General features: G+C 47.2%; 1 protein-coding gene across 4 annotated transcripts in view; it reads left to right on the top strand.

Annotated features, from left to right (window-relative positions):
• EHBP1 (EH domain binding protein 1) overlaps positions 1-25,553 on the top strand; it is a 2,118,711-nt gene that overhangs the window by 514,844 nt on the left and 1,578,314 nt on the right. For all 4 annotated transcript variants that reach the window (XM_085612564.1, XM_085612565.1, XM_085612563.1 and 1 more), the window contains exon 5: positions 12,243-12,424. In XM_085612564.1, the coding sequence (XP_085468690.1) occupies positions 12,243-12,424 (182 nt within the window). The remainder of the gene's footprint in view (positions 1-12,242; positions 12,425-25,553) is intronic.

Here is a 25,553-nt window from a genome sequence, read left to right as displayed (position 1 = left end):
GTATGTACACTAGTCGCCCCGCTGTACAACATGGCTAAAAAAAATATATCGACAAAGTCTAAAGCTCTCATGTTGGCGAGATCTGTTGACTTTGTTAATGCTTGCTTTCCAGAAAAAGTCCCTGTGGTAGCTTCTGTCTCGTTTATTAACTAATTAGTGATGTTTGCCACAGAAATTACTTTTGCACTATCACTTTACTAGTCGCTAATCAAAGGCCTTGTGTTAAAGAGTCAAATAAGGATTGCTGTCAAAAACGCAATTTTGTACTTTATTATTCAATGTCTTCAGAGAAATGCCAGTAAAAGAGGATTTACCTAACGTTAAAAAATGCAAACGGCTTCTTATGCTGACGTACTTACATTTTTTCAAAGCACGTCTTCCAGAGCCTACAAAATCTCGCACATTCTTGAACCTTGAATAGCATTACTGAGCTATTCTGAAGGCACAATGGCGGATCATTGTTATTCTTATCTGTGCAATAAATTGAAAGTACCTGATCATATGTTTCCTTTTTGCACATTGTTAGAACCTTGGGCCTTAATCTCTTTCTTTGACTGATAGTAGCAGACGTAAAAAGAGTGCTTGTATTGTTTGTGCGTGTCACTTCTGTTCAACTTGCTTCAGTTTAGACAATTTGCATATTCCTAAGTATTTCGCACAAGAGGTCCTAAATCCTTCTCAAGTGTTTGATGTATTTTTGAAATTCATTCATAGTGTATCTACATGCACCATGAGTTCCGTATAATGTGCCATGCATAATCTGACAGATAAGAATAGGTTTTTAAACTAGGTGTTCTACAGGAATGACATTACATTCTGACATGTATTGCTGGGTAGAAATGTTAAGTATAGGAGGAATGGTTTTGTGGATGTTATTGAATTAGCATTCTCCATTTTGTGAAAATCTCGTTCGCGGATACGTGTTTTTGCCATTGGTTTTACAAGCACCTGTTGATGTTTAAAACATGGTTGCATATTACCTTCAAGCTGTGACCAAAATGTAAAGACGTATTGCACCTCTCTTTGGCTTTGTATTTGTTAACTACCCCTGATGGATTAAGAGGATGTTGGTGCGTAAATCGCACGCACTCAACATTCCTGCGCTCATTGTGAAGATTGAAACTTTCTTAAAAACTCTAAACCAGGAATAACTGTCATATGCGAATTATGACTTTAAATTTATTTTACTATGTGTGTGTCTGAAAAATTGTAGACTCTAAGCGGTAGATAACATCGCATACACAATCACGATGCAGTAATCATAACTATTCAGGTTCGTATCGTAGAGAAGAAGAGAGCATGTTCCTTCGTGCAGAGGTGCTATTGAAGGCTCTACCTCCATCTCTTTCAGACTGTTGCCAAAAACAAGAAGCTACTAGTAACTGTTCATAGGTAGACTGGAGTGTTCTGTTAAGCTGATTGGATTTGAAGGTTTCCAACACAAAAGGTGCACACGTCTGATGCACAACTCTGTATCTCACATAGACAACCAGTTTAGGAACTTGATGCGAGACTGTTGGGTCTTGTATCCGACAGCAGGTGCTTAAGATTAACCACCTTTCGATAGGTCTTATGCCTAGTAAAAAGACTTTTAGAGCAACGAGGAAAGCAAAGGTGGGGGAAGGAAAATGGAAATGCGACCAAATAATTTCAGAGAAGGAATTTTACATATTTTATCTTGAACCCACACATGCATCAACAGTCCTCTTACAAACACCATGAATCAGACACACCTGCTAATGTGACAAAGCATCCTTAGAGGGTGACTGCATGCAGAGTCAGCTCATTAGTTTGTAGCTCAAGGAAGGTTTACTGTCCTGTGGAAATCTCAAGTTTCACACTTTCTTTACTGCACTGGGACACAGACCCCCCCATTTTGGTGTCTGGGTCATATATTGTTACCATAGATATGTACGTTGGCTCCCCAACAATACTGTGGTTGATGTAAAGTTTTAGTATTTCCCCCCATCCAGTCCCTGACAATCATGATGATTACACCAATCAGTGAAACAGTTTATTGAGAATCCCTTTGAAACACAATGTGAAAAACATTTTATAAGTTAGATTAGTATTATCTCACTATAGGGGTTCTTTATTGAGAAATTGTTACCATCCATGGTACCACTACACAATAACTAAACTCACAAAAAGGTAACCGGATGGTATATCTATTAAATCATAAAAAATGTGGTATGTGAGGGAACAGACAAATGTATTTGTTAAGACGAGAACCCTCACTCACCCTAAGGTGACATGCTTCATCATTGGGTTCCCTCTTACACACTGCGACCGCAAGGTACACAGTGTGGGCCACAACTCTCCCTCAGGAGAGGAGCGCGAGGTGTTTTATGTCATCCAGTGTGGATTAGAGTGAGGGGCAGAGTGCAAACTAAATACAAAAAAGTGAACTAAAACTATCTCCAGGATAGACAAAGATAACTTTATTAGTGCCTCGGCAACGACGCTAAACATCCTGTGATTCTGGGCAAATCACTTAATCTCCCCGTGCCGAACAAAAATGAATGTGTCCTCATGTAATGAAACTGGTGCTATGTAAAGCGCTCTTATACCCGATGTCTCTGGTCTAGTTCGTGCTATATAAAACTCTAAAAAAAGAAATAATAAAAAAAATCAAGCAGATCATGTTAAAATTCAGCTAGAACAATTCTAGCTGAGCTAACCAGGCTAACCTTTCCTTGGTGATGTAAACTCTGGTGTTAAGCTCTGGAGAGAAATTGTGCTGTTGCAAATATTGCCATTCGGTCTGTTATACCCCTAATTTCCTTCACTGATGTAGCCTCCCCCTTGCACAAAGCATTAGTTTCAGTCATGTATTGTGAAGAAAGCTGACCAATAGGCAATGCAGAAAATGCAGCCATGCACTACGAGTCAGTCATCATTGAAGGAGCTGGATTTCATATGGCCTATTTAGCTTCAAGAGGAAGCTAACCCAATTGTAATATGGAGAGAAATTGCTTGAAGTCTGAAACCTCCTTAATTTCAAATCACTGCATTGTTTGGATGCTGGTCAGTTCCTTACCATCCGTTTCTGTTAATGTCTCTGTGGCGACCCAGAGATGACAAAGATCAAGAGGCCAGGTGTCTGAGCAGACTTCAACAATAGTGGTTGTCCTTGGTACACCCAACTAATGTATGAAGAAAATAATTATCTACCATGCTTAGAGGTTTGGTGTTCCAGTATTCCCAAAATGTAGCCCAATAGGTCCCTGAAGCCACAACTTGCCTTTGATACACTTTGATAGCTGACTGCTTAACCTCTTCTGTGCCCATGACGAGATAGTCTCGTCATGGAGCACGGTCGCGCTGTGCCCATGACGAGACTATCTCGTCATGAACCCCACCCACTAATGAAACGCCCGGCACAGGAGGGGGAAAGGGCGTGGCACAGAAGGGGTTAAGTGTTAGTTGAAGCACAGTACTCCCCTTGCCTCTTGGAGCAAGCTCACTAATGTGGTCATTGAACCATGCTGACTGTGGTTCACATCTGGCCCCAGCAGCTACTTACGGGTCATCTGGGGAGTTTGCTAGAAGTCGGATATCTGGTGTTCTGGGGCAGAATGAGCTGCAGGGTATAAAGACCTCTACCTTTAGTTGACCATCCTGTATTCCCTCTTCCCGCCAGCAGCAACATCGACTTGTGAGTGCTGCTCCTATGACGTTTTGTTATATTTCCCACCCTCACAGTCCTTTATTTAGTCTCTGGCATGCTGTTTTTTTCTTTTTGCATCAGGCAGAAATGGAATTGAATGTTATCACAGTTTTCCTTGTCCTCTTTGGTCCTTTTGGTGGTTGACCGAAGTAGTAACACTCTAGCAACAGTTTGTTGCTTCTTGTTTTGAACCTTCTAATCAATGTGCATTTTAAAATCAATAACGCTCATATCTTTCCAGGTGTAGGCTGTATGGGAGAGGCTTTCCTTTTGGGTGCAGGAGTCCTTCGCCCTGTACTCTGACAGTGACCATTATAGCCCTTGGGATGTGGTAAGGGGGATGAGCCTAGACGTTCATCTTGGATGATGCTGAGTACCATCCCTAGATGGTTTCCCAGAGAGGTGGTCTTGAGCACAAATGCTATGATGCCGTTGTTATCCTCAGTGTTACTACACAGTTTCGCCTGGCATCTTAAGTGTATGCAATGTTTGGGAAAATCCCTATTGTGACTTTCAGTTTTGAATTTATAGATTTATATAAATTAATGTTGAACATACTTTACATTTAATAGCGTTCCATGGATATGCACATATTAGTTGTCTGTGTATTTTTTTAATTTGGGAGGGTGTATGAAGCCTTAGAAGGTCTGCTGCCTGTTGTTTGACTTCATTCCTGCTGCGGGGAATCTAAGATCATCCCTCAGTCGTTATAAACCTTACTTCCAACTAATCATTATATACGGATTAATTTACATGGCAAGCAGTGGCGGCTGGTGACATTTGAAAGTGGTGAGGCGGAAAGTTATCATGGTACTGCACTGAGGCGAGCGAGCGTAGCGAGCGAGCCCGAAAAACCTACCGGGGTTGGCTGCAATAGATCAGCTATTTTCTTCATAACAAGCGAAATGAGAAAATGAAAGGCTGTTAAGTACTTTCCCGTTGTGTTTCGACTACTGAGCTTCAAGCGTGATTTGGTGAATGGCTTTGAAATATTCTGCTACAGGTTATGGCAAACTGCAGTTTCTTGTTTTAATGACAGATAAGCAGCCCACTTCACATACACACACACACGCACACCATTAGTGCATGCACACACACTCCATCACACTTCCAACACACCTGTGCTCTTGTCACTGGAGAATTGTGCAGCTGCAAAATACGTGCATGCATGCGTACCATAGAGTAGAAAGGTTGCTTGGTGACAACCCTGCCATTTGACCCGCGCAACTTCCGCGCCATTTCCTGCTTTGGAAGTTTGTTATAAAAAATGCGCGATTCGGACAAATCACTACATATCACTGTCTCAGAACTAAAATGACTGCATTGGCATAGCTTTTCAATGAGACAGCAGGAGCATTGGCGCTGGGGCACGTAGGTCTGGGGAACGGCGGCAGCCTGATTATTGGTGCATTTTACTGCGCAGCCAGCGGGAGTAGAGGGTGTGGGCACGCTCTTCTCTTCCGGGACATGAGGGCCTGTGGCACGCGCTACACCACTGAAATATGCCTAATGTTATATAACAGTGATTGTGTGATGTAATTTAATGTAGTAGTGTAAAACCAATTTCCTCAGTGCGCCATTCAGTAAAGTAATACTTATATGATCCCTCCCCCACCCCCAGTCAAATCAAGGTTTCTAAAATCATGTATCAGTAAGATATCACAACAATCTTACAGTGTACTGTGTAAACCCTTCATGTTCAATATATAAAACTCTCCATGTTCTTTGGAAACAGCCCATCTAAACCGGCCATTTTAAATAAAGTAAAAAAATAGATCACATAAAAACAACCATTAATTGCAGTCCAAACACAAACGATTGGAAAAAATACATGCACATTGAATGGTACAGAAATAAAAACACAGACTGAAACCCAGTTCCCTCACAGATACACATACAATTACAGACAAGCTGAAAAAGTTCTAAGCTTCGAGAGGCCTGCATTCACACACTCGCCACAGACGCGCACACCGAGCATATAACCGAACGCACTCATACACACGCATCACACACAACCCTAAAAGCAGAGTGTTTACATTGTGCCCTATGCGGCTGACACGTTCCTTTTTACAGAAGAGATAATACTGCAGACGATTTACAGGCACCTCGTCCAGACCTTGGTGTATTCTAAACAGAAAGCGATTTAAGGGAAGGAAATTCCGTACAGTAGTACAAATGGCAATGTAAACACAGTCAGCTTGACAATACAACTCATACATGTAAAGATAGACATGTACACTTTTTAAAAACTGTATTCCCATGTGAGGACTGGTGCTTTACCAATATTGGCATGCACAGAAATAAAAAATGGCCTTGGCGATTGGCGAGCACAATCATTCTTGCCATGGTTTGTTTTACTTGTGTGTACTGGTCAGACAACCACTTGTTCTTGTCGTTGCATGATACATGCAACACTTGAGTTAGCCACGCACCCACCAATCTCTGTACAACTACTACAGATGCCCAAGGAAACTACAGAGCTGTCCCTTCTGTCTAATATTTTAATTTATTTTCATTTTTTATGTAGTTAGCGCTTTTCTAGCACTGCCCAGTTCTTCGCCCTCAAGTCTGCGTAGGTTTTCACGTTTCGCCACAGCGCGGAGATCCCGCTCGGTGGCCACAATCCAGCTTAAACATGTTGGTGTGCACAACTCTGAGGAGACCGGCACCTCTTCCAATAATAAGCTGCACACACAGCAGCTGCCAGGCCAGGGATCGATCCTCTGGCAGCCGTGTTTACTCGTTGCCTCCAAAATGCAACACTTTTGTGACAAATTGATCAAGTACATCTCAAAAAGAGTTGGCTAATCGAGGAGGCTGCAAGTTTAATTAAGCAAAATATTGAACTATACAACTTCACTAATAAAACTCGCAATACTAGCGGGAGAGGGGAGGAGGTCGCCGGGGGTGGGGGGATTACAATTTAAAATAGAAAGCTAAACTTTAGCTTACCAGACCAGGTCCGGACCGCGCGCGCCTCTCTGCTTCAAGTTCTCGGCCGGGTCCCGTTGGCGCCTCTTCTAACTTAGGAACAGGCAACACTACAGCACTGGTTGGCAGCTCTAAGCCAATACTGACGCAGTGACGCTACTCCAGCAGCGCCAGCATTGGCTTACAGCAGGGTGACTCACCGCCCGCCTGCCCATTAGGAGACCGAGGTTTGAGCCTTTGCTCAACCCTCGCTCTCCTAATGGGCATGCGCCAGCCACAGTAGACAGTAGTGCGCATGACTGGGCACGGAGCGAAAATTCGCCTCCTTCACCCAGCATGCGCACTGCTGCCTGCTGTGCGCTCTGCGCCACCCCTGGTCTGCTGCATGTATTGTCAGACAGTCACTCAGCACCATGACGTCGGACCGCCCTCCCCCTTCAGAATCTGAAGGGGGTGGGGACTGCAGTCCGAGTTCATGCTGTCTGCTGAGACTGTGACTGACATGATTGACGCAGAGGGAGCTGCCGGTGCGGGCGGCTTGTGGGGCAACTCCCCAGCGCCCTTAATGGACGCACCGCCACTGATGGCAAGTCCGCTGTATTGAATGAAGAGTCCGTCCTTTCCTACACTTAGGATTAGAAGCGATTATCTGCAGGTTCATTTGAGTGTAAAACGTGTCAAGGGCCCCTAACAATCTTTTCTTGGCAATCAGCTTCTGTGTCAGACTGCAACTCTGGCATGTTCCCTATAGAATGAAGATTTGGAGGCTGCTTTCAAGAAAAGGTTGCTCTGATATCACCCAGCTATGCCCAAACGGCTCAATTACCACAGTATCGTCCATGAAGAGGAGAGCTGCGGTTTCATACCACCGACATGTGGGATATCTGGCTTAAAAAAAAAAACTTTTCCCAAATAGAAAAGTGTGAGAATACTAACTCTGCAACTTCATGTGACAGAGAAAATATCTCTGCTGGTTGGGTGTATAATCTTTGGTGCATTTTCCTTACATTTTACAGGTTTAAATTTAATTTGTCTAAAATCGTCACAATCTGTGCCTTGTTAAGTTCTTAGCACATGCCAGTTGTGAGACGATGTTTGCAATTTTCTAACTTTGTGAGTCATTTATATAGCCCGCTGCCAAGGGCTATACCGGTTGTTTAAGTCCCCAAACCTAGTTATAGGCCCTAGACACAGGTGTGGGCCTATAACGAGGGAGAGGGTCTTTAACAACCTGTATTACTCGAGGCAGAAGGGCTATATTTTATTAGAACATTCCACCTACTAAGGGTAGAATGTTTTAAATTAAAAAGGGAGACCATAAGGAAAGCATTTGAATGTTAGGGCTGAGGACTTATACCAGCGTTTATAAGCCCAGATCCACTCCTTTGTCTTCAGTGGAGCACTCAACATTTCAATGTCTAACAAGCATTTGCAATGCAATAGGTCTCGCATTTATAAGAGTTTGAGCTATTGGCATTGCAAAATTACAATGCCTTTTATTTATGTTTTGGTTTTAAAACAAATAAAAGGCATTGTCATTTACAATGTCAGTAGCATAAACTCGCATAAAAGCAGTGTGTGGAGTGCAGCAGTGTGCGGCGTGCAGCAGTGTGCGGCGTGCAGCAGTGTGTGGCGTGCAGCAGTGTTTCGTGTAGCAGTGTGAGGCATGCAGCACTGTGTGGCGTGCAGCGGCGTGCAGCAGTGTGCGGTGTGCAGCAGTGTCGTGCAGCATGCAGCAGTGTCGTGCAGCAGTGTCGTGCAGCGTGCAGCAGTGTCGTGCAGCGTGCAGCAGTGTCGTGCAGCAGTGTGCAGCAGTGTCGTGCAGCAGTGTCGTGCAGCAGTGTGCAGCAGTGTCGTGCAGCAGTGTGTGGCGTGCAGCAGTGTGTGGCGTGCAGCAGTGTTTCGTGCAGTAGTGTGCAGTGTGCGGCGTGCAGCAGTGTGAGGCGTGCAGCAGTGTGAGGCGTGCAGCAGTGTGAGGCGTGCAGCAGTGTGCGGCGTGCAGCAGTGTGTGGCGTGCAGCAGTGTTTCGTGTAGCAGTGTGAGGCATGCAGCACTGTGTGGCGTGCAGCGGCGTGCAGCAGTGTGCGGTGTGCAGCAGTGTCGTGCAGCATGCAGCAGTGTCGTGCAGCAGTGTCGTGCAGCGTGCAGCAGTGTCGTGCAGCGTGCAGCAGTGTCGTGCAGCAGTGTGCAGCAGTGTCGTGCAGCAGTGTGCAGCAGTGTCGTGCAGCAGTGTCGTGCAGCAGTGTGCAGCAGTGTCGTGCAGCAGTGTGTGGCGTGCAGCAGTGTGTGGCGTGCAGCAGTGTTTCGTGCAGTAGTGTGCAGTGTGCGGCGTGCAGCAGTGTGAGGCGTGCAGCAGTGTGAGGCGTGCAGCAGTGTGCGGCGTGCAGCAGTGTGCGGCGTGCAGCAGTGTGAGGCGTGCAGCAGTGTGAGGCGTGCAGCAGTGTGAGGCGTGCAGCAGTGTGAGGCGTGCTGCAGTGTTGTGCAACATGCAGCAGTGAGTAATGCAGCAGTGTGCAGCAGTGTGTGGCGTGCAGCAGTGTGTGGCGTGCAGCAGTGTGTGGCGTGCAGCATTGTGTGGCGTGCAGCGGAGTGCGGCGTGCAGCAGTGTCGTGCAGCATGCAGCAGTGTCGTGCAGCATGCAGCAGTGTCGTGCAGCATGCAGCAGTGTCGTGCAGCATGCAGCAGTGTCGTGCAGCATGCAGCAGTGTCGTGCAGCATGCAGCAGTGTCGTGCAGCAGTGTGCAGCAGTGTCGTGCAGCAGTGTGCAGCAGTGTTTCGTGCAGCAGTGTGTGGCGTGCAGCATTGTTTCGTGCAGTAGTGTGCGGCGTGCAGCAGTGTGCGGCATGCAGCAGTGTGCGGCGTGCAGCAGTGTGCGGCGTGCAGCAGTGTGCGGCGTGCAGCAGTGTGAGGCGTGCAGCAGTGTGAGGCGTGCAGCAGTGTGAGGCGTGCAGCAGTGTGAGGCGTGCAGCAGTGTCGTGCAACATGCAGCAGTGAGTAATGCAGCAGTGTGCAGCAGTGTGTGGCGTGCAGCAGTGTTTTTCGTGTAGCATTGTGCGGCGTGCAGCAGTGTGCGGCGTGCAGCAGTGTTTTTCGTGTAGCATTGTGCGGCGTGCAGCAGTGTGAGGCGTGCAGCAGTGTTTTGTGTAGCAGTGTGAGGCATGCAGCAGTGTGAGGCGTGCAACAGTATGGTGTGCAGCAGTGTGAGGCGTGCAGCAGTGTGAGGCGTGCAGCAGTGTGAGACATGCAGCAGTGTGAGGCATGCAGCAGTGTGAGGCGTGCAGCAGTGAGGCGTGCAGCAGTGTGAGGCCTGCAGCAGTGTGAGGCATGCAGCACTGTGCGGCGTGCAGCAGTGTGCGGCGTGCAGCAGTGTGCTACGTGCAGCAGTGTGCTGCATGCAGCAGTGTGCAGCAGTGTGCGGCGTGCAACAGTGTGTGCCGTGCAACAGTGTGTGCCGTGCAGCAGTGGGAGGCGTGCAGCAGTGTGCGGCGTGCAGCAGTGTGCGGCGTGCAGCAGTGTGAGGCATGCAGCAGTGTGCGGCGTGCAGCTGTGTAATGCAGCAGTGTGCGAAGCAGTGTGTGGCGTGCGGTAGTGTGCGGCGTGCAGCAGTAGTAGTGTGTGGCGTACAGCAATGTTTCGTGTAGCAGTGTGCAGCATACAGCAGTGTGCGGCGTGCAGTAGTGTGTGGCGTGCAGCAGTGTGTGGCGTGCAGCAGTGTGTGGCGTGCAGCAGTGTGTGGCGTGCAGCAGTGTGTGGCGTGCAGCAGTGTGTGGCGTGCAGCAGTGTGAGGTGTGCAGCAGTGTGAGGCGTGCAGCAGTGTGTGGCGTGCAGCAGTGTCGTGCAGCATGCAGCAGTGAGTAATGCAGCACTGTGCAGCAGTGTGTAGCGTGCAGCAGTGTGTGCTGTGCAGCAGTATGTGCCGTGCAGCAGTGTTTCGTCTAGCATTGTGCAGCGTGCAGCAGTGTGTGGCGTGCAGCAGTGTTTTGTGTAGCAGTGTTTTGTGCAGCAGTGTGAGGCGTGCAGCAGTGTGAGGCGTGCAGCAGTGTGAGGCGTGCAGCAGTGTGAGGCATGCAGCAGTGTGAGGCATGCAGCAGTACATGAAATACAAGCATCTCACTGCTAACGGGTTAAACACTGAATATAATACCATTTACCAGCACAACATGGGTCTAGAGACACACAAAAAGGCAGAATAGAGTCCGCTATTTCAGATCACATTCTCAGCCTACAGCTTGGTGCCATTAGCTGGTGCGCTTACACCACCACTGTTAAGCGCCCGGCTTTTAACTAGTGCACCACGTGCTGCCCCACGAGGTCGCCAGTAACTGCAACACTGGGGCTCGTGCCCCAGCCCTTTCACTTTATAAATCACTGTTAGCAGATCTGTTAATCCCACTGGTGCAACTCCAGTGAGGCAGGACTACGGCTCCCACAATGCATCACATTATTAAACGAAAGCTCAGGACTGGAAAAGACTCGAGACCTGACTGTTCAACTGAAACCCCCACCGCAGCAGCCTCAGCGCCTGGTTACCCTTGGGGGAGATTAGACGCACTTTACAAAACTTGTTGATGTTAAATTGATAATGAATACGTGGTTGCTGGCGAATGAGTGCATCAGATAATCTGTGCTAGAAGTAAAATGTGGACTTTATGCCACACCCGAGCGAATAAACGGAAATACTTCTTTGCTCGGATACCAACCCCACCTTGTTCTCTCTCTTACACGCACATCACGCACATGGTCACTGCTTATCATGAACTAGCATTACGGGCGCTCTATTACATAAATAAAAAGCCATGGTGAATGCTGCTGGATGCTGTTTGGCAGGTGGGAGGGGTAAATAAAAGGCCACAGTGATTAAACAAAGAAAGTGAAACCAGCCATGGCATCTTGCTGGATGATGTTTGGGAGACAGAGAACAAGAGCGCACTGAAGCTGACGAGGAGAGAGTGGGAGGGGGGAGTGGAGGCGGGCGCAGTGGTGTGGGCCGCAGTTGTAAAAGGCAGGGAGAGGGTGAGATTGAGGAAGGGAAAGATAGGGATCAAAGGAAAAAACAAGGGGGTGGCAAATGGTGTGCACTTTGATGTCCTCAGTGGCCGCGCGGCTCACTGAGGACATCAAAGCAAGTGATCAGGCAGTGCTTTTCAGGCTGCCAAATGGTGCGCGCGCCCGGGGCACATGCACTGTATTTGGAGGCCTGAAAAGCCACTGTTTGCACTTCCAAAACTCGCTTACTATAAGTCTCGCCAGAGCAGCGCTAAAGCGCTGTCTCAGGCGAGACCTAAAAAGGAATCCGAAACAGTTTTGCAAAACAGAGCTTGCAGATCCTACTTTTGACCATTTCTATCCTCAGTTTTCTCCTTGGCAAGGTTTGCATCTCATTTGCGAATCCCAAATGCTTCACATTTCTGGGACTTTGCTCTTTTAGAGTGTTCCCTTGAACACAATTTTTGTTGGCAACATGTAAACTATTGTAGATGGTTTTGTGCCAGAATTGTACATAGGTTCAAGACCTTGTATGTAATGAATATGGTTTAATTAATCTGCATTGTAGGTGTATGTATTGTATTGTGCGTTTCTTCAAGATTATTTGGAAAATTCATTGTTTATCATAATGTTTATTGTACATTATTTATTTTAGGAATCCCCCTCTGGTCGCAGGAAAGCACTTGCCACAAGCAGCATTAACATGAAGCAATATGCAAGCCCCATGCCCACCCAGACCGATGTGAAATTAAAATTCAAGCCCTTATCCAAGAAAGTTGTCTCTGCAACTCTCCAGTTCTCTTTGTCTTGCATTTTCCTGCGGGAAGGAAAAGCCACGTAAGTTGCATTATGTTTTTGTAACTTTTTTTAATGACGTGTCTGTTTTTTTCTTCGGGATACTCTGCTACTTTTAGTCAAATTTCAGGTCCAAAGGATACTGGGTAAAGAACTCTCCGGTTCTTCGGCTTGTGAAGAGATGAATTAAGGACTACACAATTCCCTTCAACAGATTTGACCGTATGACCCAACCAGTTTACCCGCCTAGCCATGATGATGTGATCCAACCAGTATCTGGGACGAAGTTTTGAAAAGGCACCAGTGGGCTAATTTGTTAATAAGATGGGGGACTCCGTCAGAATCAATGTATAAGGTGTACAATCTTGTGGTAAGTTTAGTGTGTCTTTAGCGCCCACCCTGCTTGGGGAACTATGTGCTAGGGCATTAGTTCTAGGGTTTCCTTGTTGGAACTGCCCCCATTTAACGAATCCGGTCTCAACCGGTTTGAGACCCCTGTCCCAACTTTTGGTTGTTCCTATGGGGTACAAATTATCTAGGGGTCTGATCCGAGGGATAAGCATTGGGGCCTCTCAAAGGGGGTCACCCGTACTTAAAATCGGTATTATGCTTTTGGGGACCATCTTATTAAGAGGAACATTAACTGTGCTGCCGTCTGTGCTGCTCGGTTGGGTGGCCTAGTCCCTCTGCGAGTTGTTTACGGAGTTCTTAATTGAATCCTGCAACACACAGGCCAGCTCCTCTTCAATACAGACTAGTCGAACTGAAATGGGTGCCAGCGCTTCTGATACTAATTAACTGATTTTATCGAGGGAGATGTCTGATCTTTCAGGTATGACCCCTCTTCCTGCCCCCACTCGTGTTCTACATGCGTTGCCTATTATGCGGTCTTGAATGGACCTTCAGTTTGTGATCAGCCCCTGCCATCTCAATTTGTTCCTTCTTTCCTCCTGCTGTTTGCAAAGGTCCATTCTTCTCTGAGGTTGGGATGGGGGCATGCTCATTTCCATCATGTATGGCGCGTGCTCCAACCTGGTTCACAATTGTAACAATGGGCAAAAGTGGTGCTTGGGCCCTAAGGTCAATATACGTCTCAATCGTGTCTGTGCAAGGGTCTATATTAGCGGAGGGGCTGAACGCGGGGGGGGGGGACGAAAGTGGTGTCCGTGGATTTTAGGGTGGGCGTTGTTTTCCGTATCTCCATAGTTTTTTTTAAACAGCCCGGGTTACGAGCGGAGTATGGCCCACAGGAGGACCAAGGCAGAATGCAGCAGAAAAGTAAACGTTTTTACCTTTTGGTAACTTCACAAAGCTGGGTGCAACATTGAGTTTCCTGGATTCTGAAAATAAAAAACCAAGAGGGTAGGCCCAGCCCATCCTTCGATGGGCGTGGACGGGCCCTTGAGTCACTCATGTTAGCCTGGAATGAAGGGAGCAGATCCAAGCTTCATTCTTAGAAAGCAGGACAGGCCTCAAGCAGCAGAGCAGTCCTCTTGGGAACAAGGCACTTCTTCTGTTGTGTCCAGGAGTGTACAGAAGAGTGACTCTGCAGGTCCAGTATTAATATTTGGTGGCAGCCTTTGAAGTGAGGGGATTCTATATACTACTCCCATATTTGGTTCTGGAAGGTCCTTCCCTTCCCCTGGCAAGGCTCCAAGAAGTTGGTAGTAGCAAAAGGCTGCTGTCAAGTTCCTTTGTGTGTGTTGGAGGCAAGCCCTTTGAAATGTAATTGGGGCAGGGAAAAGCTCCACCCCAACCTTCCTGACAGGATGGTCTATCCTACCAACACCTACTCCCCTTTTTACTCACTGTCTAGGAGGAATACACAAAGCCCAACAGCAGAGTCTTTCATAGTCATGTGATCCAGGACACTGCAGAAGGCACAAATGGGTAGGAGAAGGAAATGCCAGTTTTCGGAAAGTGGCAGTTTCAGAATTAAGGCTTATAATTACAATTTATTGGAGTCTAAACATGAGATTATTACCTGTTCCCAATCAAAAGTTAACACATACTAAATGTAACAAAGTAATCTAGTAGTATCCTATGGGAGAGGTAAGCCATACTGTAGTGAAAAAACAAACCGAGGAGTTTTTCACTAACAGGACATGTAAAACCTAAAAACACGTGCCACTTTTTAAATACAATGCACCCTGCCCTATGGGATGTTTAGAGCCTATCTAAGGGGTGACTTGCATGTTTTAAAGAGGAAGGTTTGGGCCTGGTACAAAGTGTATTTTGCCAGTTGGAATCAGCAGTTTAAAACTACTCTACAGGCTGCAGTGGCAGGCCCAAGACAAGTTTTAAGGTACTACTTTAGTGGTGGCACAATGAGTGCTGCAGGCCCACTAGTAGCATTTAATTTACAGGCCTTGGATACATGCAGTCCCATATACCAGGCACTTACAAGTAGATTACATGTGCCAATCAGGTCTAGGCCAATTTTACCATCTTTTAAGGAGAAGGCACAAGCACTTTAGCACTGGTTAGCAGTGGTAAAGTGCACAGAGTCTTAATTCCAACAGAAACGAATTCAGAAAACAGTAGGGGTGAAGGCAAAAAGTTTGTCGATGACTCTGCAGAGAGTGCCAAGACTAACACATCTGAATGATTTCAACACCTTCCTTTGTTACCTTTAGGGATCCAAATTGGCCGGCCCATAAGGGCATCCTTTGCGCCGCAGCACACTTTACCAAGATCCCTATCACTGCATCATTCCCACCTTTTTTTAAATTTTATTTGCATTTGGTGTAGATTACAGAACAAACAACAATATCATTCATAGCATTCCATACATTACATCATTAACATGTCACATTGTAATTTTTCAGTTGCATAGATAGAATTGATAAGTAGATTTTGTCAACAGTTCAGAACACCACTGGCTCCCTCTTCCAGCCAACAATGCCTCCAAAGCCAGCTGCATCAATTCAAAACCTTTAGGCTGTCACCTCGCCTATCTGGCTTACAAGCTTGCCAAGCTGGGCGGCCTTCAGCACACCAGCAGCTAGGGCATCATCAGACTGGAGAAAAAGACATGCTTGAAAATAATGTGACAACAGGTCTATGTATGCGTACAGGATCCTAAATGGCATCCCCTTGTCCATCAAGAGCACCCCCTTCGTAAGAAAGAGCTGAAGAAACATGTCTCTAAAGAACACTGCATAGTGGCACAGTAAATAGTCCAACGCCATTCCAGAAACCAGCGCCTACCCCTTAGAATCATTCTCTGATTTTATTTATTGCTTTAACCAAATACAGTGCTCCCCTTCCTTTTGCTAAGTTTACGCTATGCAAATACCACACTCATACATTAACGACATCAATGTCAACCTACCGCAATGCTAGCTATAGCAGAGCTGACATTACTCCCAAAATAAAATGACCGGATTTGTCAATTTTCACACCCTTAGTCCCTCAATAGCCTTTGGTGCTGATGTCCAGAAGTCGAATAATTAGAATAAAGCAAGCATCCTCAAATTTTGATTCCTGACAAAATATACATTACCCTAAGACTATGCGAACCAAGGGTAATGCCAGGTATATCCAGGGGCAAGCTGGGAGTTACAGCAGCAACCTCAGTATGAGCCTGATATACAACTGTTTTAGTTACCACATGTAAGTCAGAATTCGCATTAAATAGGGTTGTATGTACGGATATTTGTAAAAGAGTAAACTTAGCCAGAGAGCAGCAGTTGCGTGTCAGTTCCTTAAAAAATAACTCTGTTGACTTATTTCTGTTATGTACACCTCTTTAATATTGCAACTTCTTTCTTGAATCCCTCATGGATCTAGTATTGTGTCTTTTATTTACACCCTCAAAATTAGCAGTGTTGTGTAATGTAATTGACTGACTAAAACTGCAACATTTCTCTTGTTAATCATCCTGTAGAGTTGTCCATTTATCATTCAGCATTAACCCTGTCATTTGATTGCACTGTATTGACTGCTGCTGCTGGGTTTTAGGGTTGTTTGATCAATCTAGTATACCGTTATACTAGCAATTATGTCTGATGTTTCCACACACACCAATGCTGTTTTAAAATTCCACTTCATTTCCGAATTGAAAAATATCATTCCGTTTCATTTCAGAATTGAAAAATACCATTAAAGTAATGGATAACTAGTTTAGAGAAATTACAACCTTATGTCCTAACAGTAAATGTTGACACCAACATTCCAAAAGTATAATGCTAATCTCTCAAGCAATATTTTGCTTCTAATTCCTGTATATGCATGATCTAGGGTAATTTCATTATTATCTTGCATTAAAGTAGTTCATGACAGGATTCATGTTACCCTGGTGGAGTCACTGGAAGGTAAATGAAGGAAGTAGTTACCACACTGACAAATAGTTATAAATGCCAAGTCTTACCCTCACCGCAGGAGTCCCTAGGGCTTCTTCATATTTGCATCCCACTAACTGCATTGTCCAATGGGGAGTTTTCTTCCATTTGCCTGAATATCACTCTACTCACAGGAGTAGAGATTATCTAACTAACCCTTAACCCACTGGTAAGGTATCCAACACTTTCTTTCTGAGAGCTCAGTGTTTTATCTGTGATCTCTGAGGTTGCCTGCTTTTTGAGTCTCCCACTCCACGGTGTATCTTCTGGAGTCTCCTCCTTCATGACTCCCTGTACTTGTACGTCTAGTGTTTAAAATATTTTCTAATTTCTCGCTCTTTATTGTATACCTTTATAAGGTTCCCATTTGATAGGCTCATTAAACCTATAGGCATAGAGAATATAAACTCTGGGGTTTCCAGTTTCCCAAGTCACTGTCTCCACTATTAACTTTCTGCAGACTCCCCCGTCCTATGTCTATATGATTGTAGGGAACTGTAAAGACACAGTGCACAATTGTATATTGGGTGTTGGTACACATAAAACAATGGAGGTAAGTTGGCAACTCCCTGCTGCAGCCCATACTTGGTGATCCTTGGTTCTGACTAGAAGCATTCTTGTTTAACCTGTTGTGATCTCTGGGACAGAAAGGATGTGAGCCAAATAACAGTGGCAGTTGAACCTCTCACCACAATGGTTAGGCTCGCCCGAAAGATGGTGTTAATGTCATAGAAAGGCCAAGCATGACCAAAAGGAATGCAGTCCTCTTGTCTAAAAAAAACCAACAAATTATCCCAGAATTCTAAAAGTGCTGACTGTACCATGTAAATTACTAAATCCTGATTAGATATGCCACAAAATATTTCAGACTATATAAAGGCCTTACGTTGTAAAATGACACCCTTCTGCAGAATCGTTTCTAAGGCAGGTAGGTTTGTTATAGGACTGAAGCGGGGTGGGTCCATGGGAGAAAAGTTAAGTTTCACTGGAGTAATTGAGCCTTCTTTTAAAATCTCAGGTAGCATGAATTCAAAGTTAGTTATCTTTATCATAAATCTTTATTCGGTTGTCAGCAGCAGCCATAAAACAGTAAATATTCCATAACAACAGGCACATAAAATAACTATACATGAAAAAAAATAAAAGACCAAAATACAGTAAAAACAGATTAAAAGGATGCCTAATACAATAGTACAGTGCTCAGTCAGGTCTAGAGCACCTAGTACCAGGGCAGCTCGTAAAGTAAAACATGTTCATTGGGAAGAATGTGTAAATACATGAAAGCTGGACGTACTTGGTTAAAATTCAAAGTCTTCAAAAATGGTATCAAAAACTGCTTTCTGGGCCTACTAAGATAGTTACAGAACATAGTGAAGGGCGTCCTGCGGAGACCTATTGTCGCAGCCGCAGGGCATCCTATCACCAGAAAAAACTCCTATGCAGGGTGTGGCCAGGAGATGATGTAATTATTTAAATCCAGGCCTGTTCAAGGGAAACCGATCTCCCTTCTAGAAACATTGACTAGGTAATGCTTCATGTCCTGAACAATCTTTAACAGGATGTGACCCCTCACCAAGGGTTTCATCAATTCGGCCTGTTCTCTAATTAGTAATGCCCGCTCAAGAAACACATTTTTTTTCCTTGTCGTTCTCAGGGCAGAAGTAAGTGGGGTCACGCATACATCCGCTCTCCAAGTTATTCAAGGGCATAAAAAGCAAAGGAACTGTTTAATGAGCCAGGCACCGGTTGAATCCTTTAGGTAGTCTGTGATTGAGTCCGTAGTAAAGTTATTTTCTCTAATGTAACAGAATGGATTTGGAAGTCACTGAGGTTCAAAAGGATTATTGTTCTCTATAGAGTATATTGGCTGCTTAGCAATCTTGGCAGAGCTTCTCTATTTTTTTTTTTTTTTTTAGAGTTTTTTAGAGTTTATTGACTGAATGCAGAACAGGTTGATTTGTTAGAATTCTTATTCTTTCTCTTCCTCTTGGTTTCGCGAGCAAAGAATGAAAAACCAAACCGTGACCTTTGATGTAAACGGTAGAGAGAGAGAGAGAGAGAGAGAGAGAGAGAGAGAGCGAGAGGGAAAGAAAGAGAGAGACATAGATACTCATTTGGTGACTGAATTTCAAAAATTGAAACCAAATAACCTTGAATCAATACCGGCTTCCATGCTTGTCCAAATTGTCTGACCCTAGGCAAATACTTTATTTTACAGACCCTCCTTTTTCTTTATTACCATATATAAGTCTACTTTTAAATATATGAGTTCAATATGTGCCATGGACAAGCACTTCTTATGTTTGATTTAATAGACTATACTGTTGCTCCATTTATAATAAGAATCTCGGACACATTTATTATTTACATGATTGCTGACTTGCCTCTTAGTTAGAAATGTAACATGTCTATAAGGCACCCTCCTCACTGTAATGTGATAATAATGTCTTCTTTTGTTCAGTGGGATTGTCCTTTTTGTTATTTATGTTGAAAATAGATAAAGAAATAAAAACACTGTGCTTGAAAGCCCAGCAGAGAGTCAAGTCCCTTATCAAAGCCCCCTGCATTACTGCATGAGTGAAGAATAAGTTCAAGGTGACACCATAACACCTCCTTGTATATTTGAGGCCATGTACCTTCTGACTGTCGTGATCCATGCAGCACTCACTAAGGGCTCTAGAGAGAGGCCACCTCCAGCTAAAGAGAGCATGCACTTGGAGGCTGCTGGAGAGTTACCATGGGAGCCACCAGGAAAAGGTGAGTTGCCAGTTTCCGGGCTCTGCTGGACTCACCACTTCCAGTGGATGGAAATGCAAGAGCTCTTGCACCATCTATCAAAAGAATAGCAGTAAAATTTGCAAAAAGTAAAATAATCACCACCACCGCAATTATTCCTTGTGCTTTGGATGTCGCTGATGCAGCTTGCCACCATATTAACACGACTGTCACACTAAGAAGGCATACATTTTCAAGGGTACAGACCAGACTGCCACCAACACTTACTGAACATACCCTTTATAAAAAAAAGCATTCATTTGCACCAACAATCAATGAATCCAGAAAGAAAATTAAGTAAGACATAGACAAGGGCAAATCAATGGACGCTCTGCAAAAAACTAAACTTTTTCAGCACTGCTGACCATTAGAGTCCGGTAGACAACCATTCTATTCACATCATTCATTGCAGCTGTCTCGCCAAGGTCCGAATACCAGTCCTCGCTGGGACAGGCCTCCACAGGGGACTGCAAACGTCACAGTAGAGGCACCCAAACCAGGAGATTATCTGCTGCAGAGGAACATTAAGAATCTTTATGGGAGGTGCGGTTGTGTAGATACTCTGTTCACACTCCGTATAAGCAACTCTCTTCAGGGATGAGTAGCACATCTCGCAAATAGATAAGTGCCCACTGTCTCTGACATATTAGTGCCCTAGTACCGAAGGCACTGGGTTTCTAACTCTGAGAACATTCCAGGGACAACTTTAAAGCAAGGTTTGTCTAGTTTGCACAGATAACATAACAGCAAGGTGCTGCATTCAAAAACAGGGAGGTACACATTTACACTTGTTGTTAACCCTTGCACAGCAAACCTGTGGCATTTATTGTCAAATACCATATAAAGGAATAGACAATGATTCAGCAGATCACTTAGGGGGAAATTAACAGATCTGAAAGAGACATGTTCGTGATAGATTCCTTACCTTAGAATTACCCGCAGGCGTCCGACTGGATCCGGAAAGTTTTCGTCAGCAGTACCCCTGCACATCGGAAGGTGGCGTCGTGATCGCCAGGACGCCGCCCTTGCACGCTGACATCAGTTCTTTCTTTTTCCGCGCCAGCAAGTGCAGATTCGGAGAGCGGTACCCCCAGTCAATTTTTGACTGAGTTTTTTGGGACTTTTGTCTTTTTTTGAGTCTTTGACTCCTGGTGTATAGGGATGCCCGGTTTCAAGTCTTGTGAGGTTTGTTCCTGCATGATGTTGGTGACGGACCCGCACCGTGAGTGTCTCTACTGCCTGGTGCATGACCACGACCTCGCGTCGTGCCCCGACTGCCGGCCCAGCTGCAGGAATTTCTGTTAGCCATGGCCCGCCTCTTCGGACCTTCGGGCCCCGCCAGCGCACCTTCGGGCCGCACAGGTCTGCCTGGGTGTCCTCGCCCTTTGTCGGCGGCTCCGGTCCCAACGTCGTCAACAGCTCTGGCCACGGAGCCGCAAGACCCCCATGGATCCATGCATGGATCCCAGCCGATGTCGGTTGACCTCGTACGACCTCCATCAATGTCTACGGCACCGGCGTCGGCCGGCCCCCCGACCAGTGTCGTCCCCGGCTTCCACCCCGACATGGAGACGTGCCGGACCGGTGTCGATCGGCGGGGAATTTTGTATCTCTATCTCCATCCTCCTTCATCTTTCCCACCTGCCCAGGTTATGGAGGACGGGTAGGACTGGGAGGGGTCTGAAGACCCTCTCGCAGCCCAATGTCAGTTAGACCCGGACTGGGCAGAGGATTTGGGGGATGCCGGTGATCTGGATTTCTCACCAGAACCTGGCGCACTGTCTCCTTCTACCGTGGCTACGGAGGAGGGTGGTACTTATTCAGTGGTGTTGAGTAGGGCAGCAGAGGCTCTCCACCTCGAGCTCCCTACAGTGGCCATCAGGATTAACCTCCTGACAGAAGTACTTCAGCCGGAGGCTTCCTCTGTGGAGCCGCTGCTGCCCTTTAATGATGCACTTTCAGACGTCCTTTTGGGCACCTGGTCCAGGCCCAACACAGGGGCTCCTGTGGATAGGAATGTGGCCCAACGCCATCGCCCGGTTCCGGGCGACCCCATTTTCCTCTCCCAACACCCTACCCCTGAGAGCTTGGTTGTCCAAGCCTCTGCGTCCCCAAGTGCATTCCCTTCCACACTTCCGGACAGGGAATCCAAGAAACTGGAGCAGTTTGGGAAGAATATTTTCTCTTCCGCCAGTTCAGGGCTGCGGTCTGTGAACACCGCATGCCTCTTGGGCCGTTATTCCCACTCTGTGTGGGATATGGTGGCGCAGGTGCTGCCTTAGTGTCCTGAGGAGACCTGACGGTGCTCTCCAAAGCTATTGTTGAGGGGAGAGTTGCAGTCAAGTTCATGATTCGTTGTGGCTTTGACACCACCGACTTGCTGGGCAGAGCGATTTCCACGACAGTGATGCTGCGCCGTCACGCCTGGCTGAGGACCACTGGCTTTTCAGGGGATGTCCAGAACACTCTAATGGACATGCCTTTTGATGGCACTCGCCTTTTTGGCGACAAGGCAGATAGTGTGTTGGAGCGCTTTAAGGGCTCGCGGGCTAAGGCTAAGTCCTTGGGCCTTTCGGCCAGGCGCACTTCTTCGGCGTCTACTTTTTGCTCCTTTTGAGGCCAAGGAAGGGGCGCCCAAACACATTAGTTTCAAAGCCATAGGCCTGCGCAGCAACAGTCTCAGCGCAGCCGCGGATGTGGGACCCGCCGAGGTGGGTCACGGGGCCCGCGGGTGGGTCAGTCCACCACCTCCCCTGCCACCAAACCTTCCTAGTCTGGTGTTTCAGGCCCACCAAACGCCAGTGGGGTGCAGGATTCTCCATCACCTCTCCCACTGGCGCGCCATCACTACGGACAGGTGGGTTTTACAGATTGTCCGAAGGGGCAACTCCCTCCCCTTCAAGACCACCCCTCCACTCATGCCACCTCAATACCACCGCATGTCGGGGGATCACTTGACACTTCTCCAGCAGGAAGTTGCGACCCTTTCGGCCAAGGGGGCCATCGAGCGCGTCCCGACGCCAGAAGTAGGTTGTGGTTGTTACTCCCACTACTTCTTGGTTCTGAAAAAGAACAAGGGCCTGCTTCCTATCTTAGACCATCGGAATGTAAATCGCTTCATATCCCCGTCCTGCCGGCCCACCGGCGTTACCTGCGGTTTACCGTAGGCCACGAGCACTTTCGGTTCACCGTGCTCACTTTTGGCCTTACCAGCGCCCCTCGGGTGTTCACTAAAGTGATGGCAGTGATCACAGCTCATCTGCGCAGATCGGGGGTTCCAGTCTTCCCCTATCTCGACGTCTGGTTGCTGAAGGCGGGCTCGCCCCAGGCAGTCGTCTCCCACCTCCAGACTACGGCCAACCTCCTGCATTTGCTGGGGTTCTCCATCAACGTGCCGAAGTCGCACCCGATTCCCTCTCAGAAGCTCCTCTTTATCGGAGCGGTTCTGGACACGGCGCAGTTTCGGGTTTATCCTCCCGAACAGCGAGCCCAGACATTTGGGCTATGATTCCGATCTTTCGGCCCTTGTCCTGGGTTTCGGTCAGGATGACCTTGAGGCTGCTGGGCCTCATGGCCTCCTGCATCCTGCTGACCAATCATGCCAGATGGCGTATGTGGGCTCTGCAGTGGGACCTGAAGTTCCAGTGGGTGTAGCATCTGTCCAAGTACTTCCAAATCTCGGAGGGCACTGCACAACAGTTGCAGTGGTGGCTCACGAACCAGCTTGGGTCAGCGGCAGATCCCTCTCCCTTCCCCAACCGGAGCACAGAGTGGTGACGGATGCGTCCCACCTGGGATGGGGCGGCCACATGGGAGACGCAGAGATTAGAGGCCTCTGGTCTCCGGCGTAGTCCAGGCTCCATATCAACCTTCTGGAGCTCCGGGCGATCCTACTTGCACTGAAGGCATTCCTTCCCTCTGTCAAGGGGAGAGATTTGCAGGTGTTCACAGACAACATCACCGCCATGTGGTACTGCAACAAGCAAGGCAGGGTGGGGTCTTGGACCCTATGTCAGGAGGCTCTGCATCTCTGGACATGGCTGGAACGTCCAGGCATTTCCTTGGTGGACAAACTCAGCCGCAGGTGCATGATGGATCACAAATGGTGTCTTCACTCGGAGGTGGCGCAAGGTCTCATTCAACAGTGGGGAGAGCCTTGGTTAGATCTATTCGCCACCAAAGAGAATGCGCAATGTCAGCAGTTCTGTTCCTTGGAATTTCCAAGGCGGCACTCGCTCGGCGACGCTTTTCATCACAAGTGGAGTTGCGGTCTATTGTATGCCTTTCCGCCTATACCACTTCTACCCAGAGTGCCGAAGAAGATCAGGCACGACCGGGCCCTAGTTATTCTTGTGGCCCCGGACTGGGCTCAAAGAGTTTGGTATCCCGAGCTACTCAGTATGAGCGTGGATCCCCCAATCCGACTGCCTCTTAAGGAGGATCTTCTGTCGCAGCAGCAGGAGACGGTCCTCCACCCGAACCTGTCCAGCCTCCACCTCCTTGCGTGGAGATTGAGCGGCGACAGTTGATTCCATTTGACTTGCCTCCTGAAGTCTGTAATATCATTCTGGCAGCCAGGCGTCCCTCCATTAAATCGGTATACGCCTGCAGGTGGAACAAATTTGTGGCATGGTGCAAAGCAAAGGCTGTAGATCCCCTTTCTGCCCCCCTTTCAGAAGTCCTTTTGTTCCTTCTTTCTTTGGCCCGGCAGGGCTCTGCTCTGGGCACTATTAAGGGCTTCCTTTCAGCAATGTCGGCCTTTCTCAGGCTCCCTGATCAGCCCTCCCTTTTCAAGTCCCCTGTCGTAAGTAGATTTCTTAAAGGTATTACTCACCTGTTCCCTCCTATTCCGTTTGTGATGCCGCAGTGGGACTTGAATCTACTTCTTACTTATTTGATGTGCGCTCCTTTTGAGCTGCTTCACAACTGTCCTCTTCGTTTTCTGACTTTAAAGACTGCTTTCCTGGTTGGCATCACTTCCGCTAGGCGTGTGAGTGAGCTCCAGGTTCTTTCCCGTAAACCTCCTTTTCAGTCTGTTCATCCGGACAAGGTTGTGCTCCTCACTCGTCCTTCCTTCTTGCCAAAGGTTGTTACTGCCTTCCACATCGGGCAAACTATCACCTTGCCCACTTTCTTTCCGCCTCCGCACCCTTCCAGAGAGGGAGAGAGGCTTCACAGTCTGGACCCAAAACGTGCGCTCTCATTTTAACTGAACCGCACACAACAGTCCCGGGTGGCTACGTAGGTGCCAAGAAAGGCCGGGCTGTACACAAGAGGACTATCTCCCGCTGGGTCGTCTTGTGTATAAAAGCCTGTTATTCTCTGGCTAAAAAGGCTAAAAAGGAACCTCCGGTGGGGCTACGCGCCCATTCTACCAGGGTGACAGCAGCTGCTACTGCATTGGGACGTGGTGTCCCCCTGCAAGACATCTGTCAGGCGGCCACGTGGGCCTCACTGCACACTTTTACTAAGCATTATTGCCTTGACAGCCAAGTCCGGAGAGATGGCTTCTTTGGCTGTTCTGTTCTCCGTGGCTTTCTGGTGTGATTTTGATTCGCAGACCCACCACCGGGGTTGGTATTGCTGGGGTATCTATTCTAAGGTAAGGAATCTATCACTAAAGTGTCTCTTTCAGATGCACAAGTTACTTACCTTCGGTAACGATATATCTGTAAGAGACATTAGTTAGTGATGGATTCCTTACCACTTCACCCATCCCCCCCGTTCTGCGAACTTATTTCTAGGGCTAAGGTCATCCCTTTCAGGGCCCTAGTTTCAATGCACCAGTGGTCAGTATCTTGCATGGCTCTGCGTTCCTGGCACGGAAAGTCGTGTACAGAACTGATGTTAATGCGCGAGGGCGGCGTCTAAGTAGCTACCCCAACGCCATCCCGGCGATCACGACGCCTACGACGGACGAGGAGCCGCACAACGCCACCTTCCGACGTGCAGGGGTACTGCTGACGAAAACTTTCTGGATCCAGTCTGATGCCTGGGGGTAATTCTAAGGTAAGGAAAGGAATCTATCACTAATTAATGTCTCTTACCGATAT

Source organism: Triturus cristatus, chromosome 6, assembly GCF_964204655.1.
Source record: "Triturus cristatus chromosome 6, aTriCri1.1, whole genome shotgun sequence".
In the NCBI taxonomy this organism is placed as follows: Eukaryota; Metazoa; Chordata; class Amphibia; order Caudata; family Salamandridae; genus Triturus; species Triturus cristatus.
The sequence above is the reverse complement of the archived record's forward strand: the minus strand, read 5'-3'. Positions and strand labels throughout refer to the sequence as shown.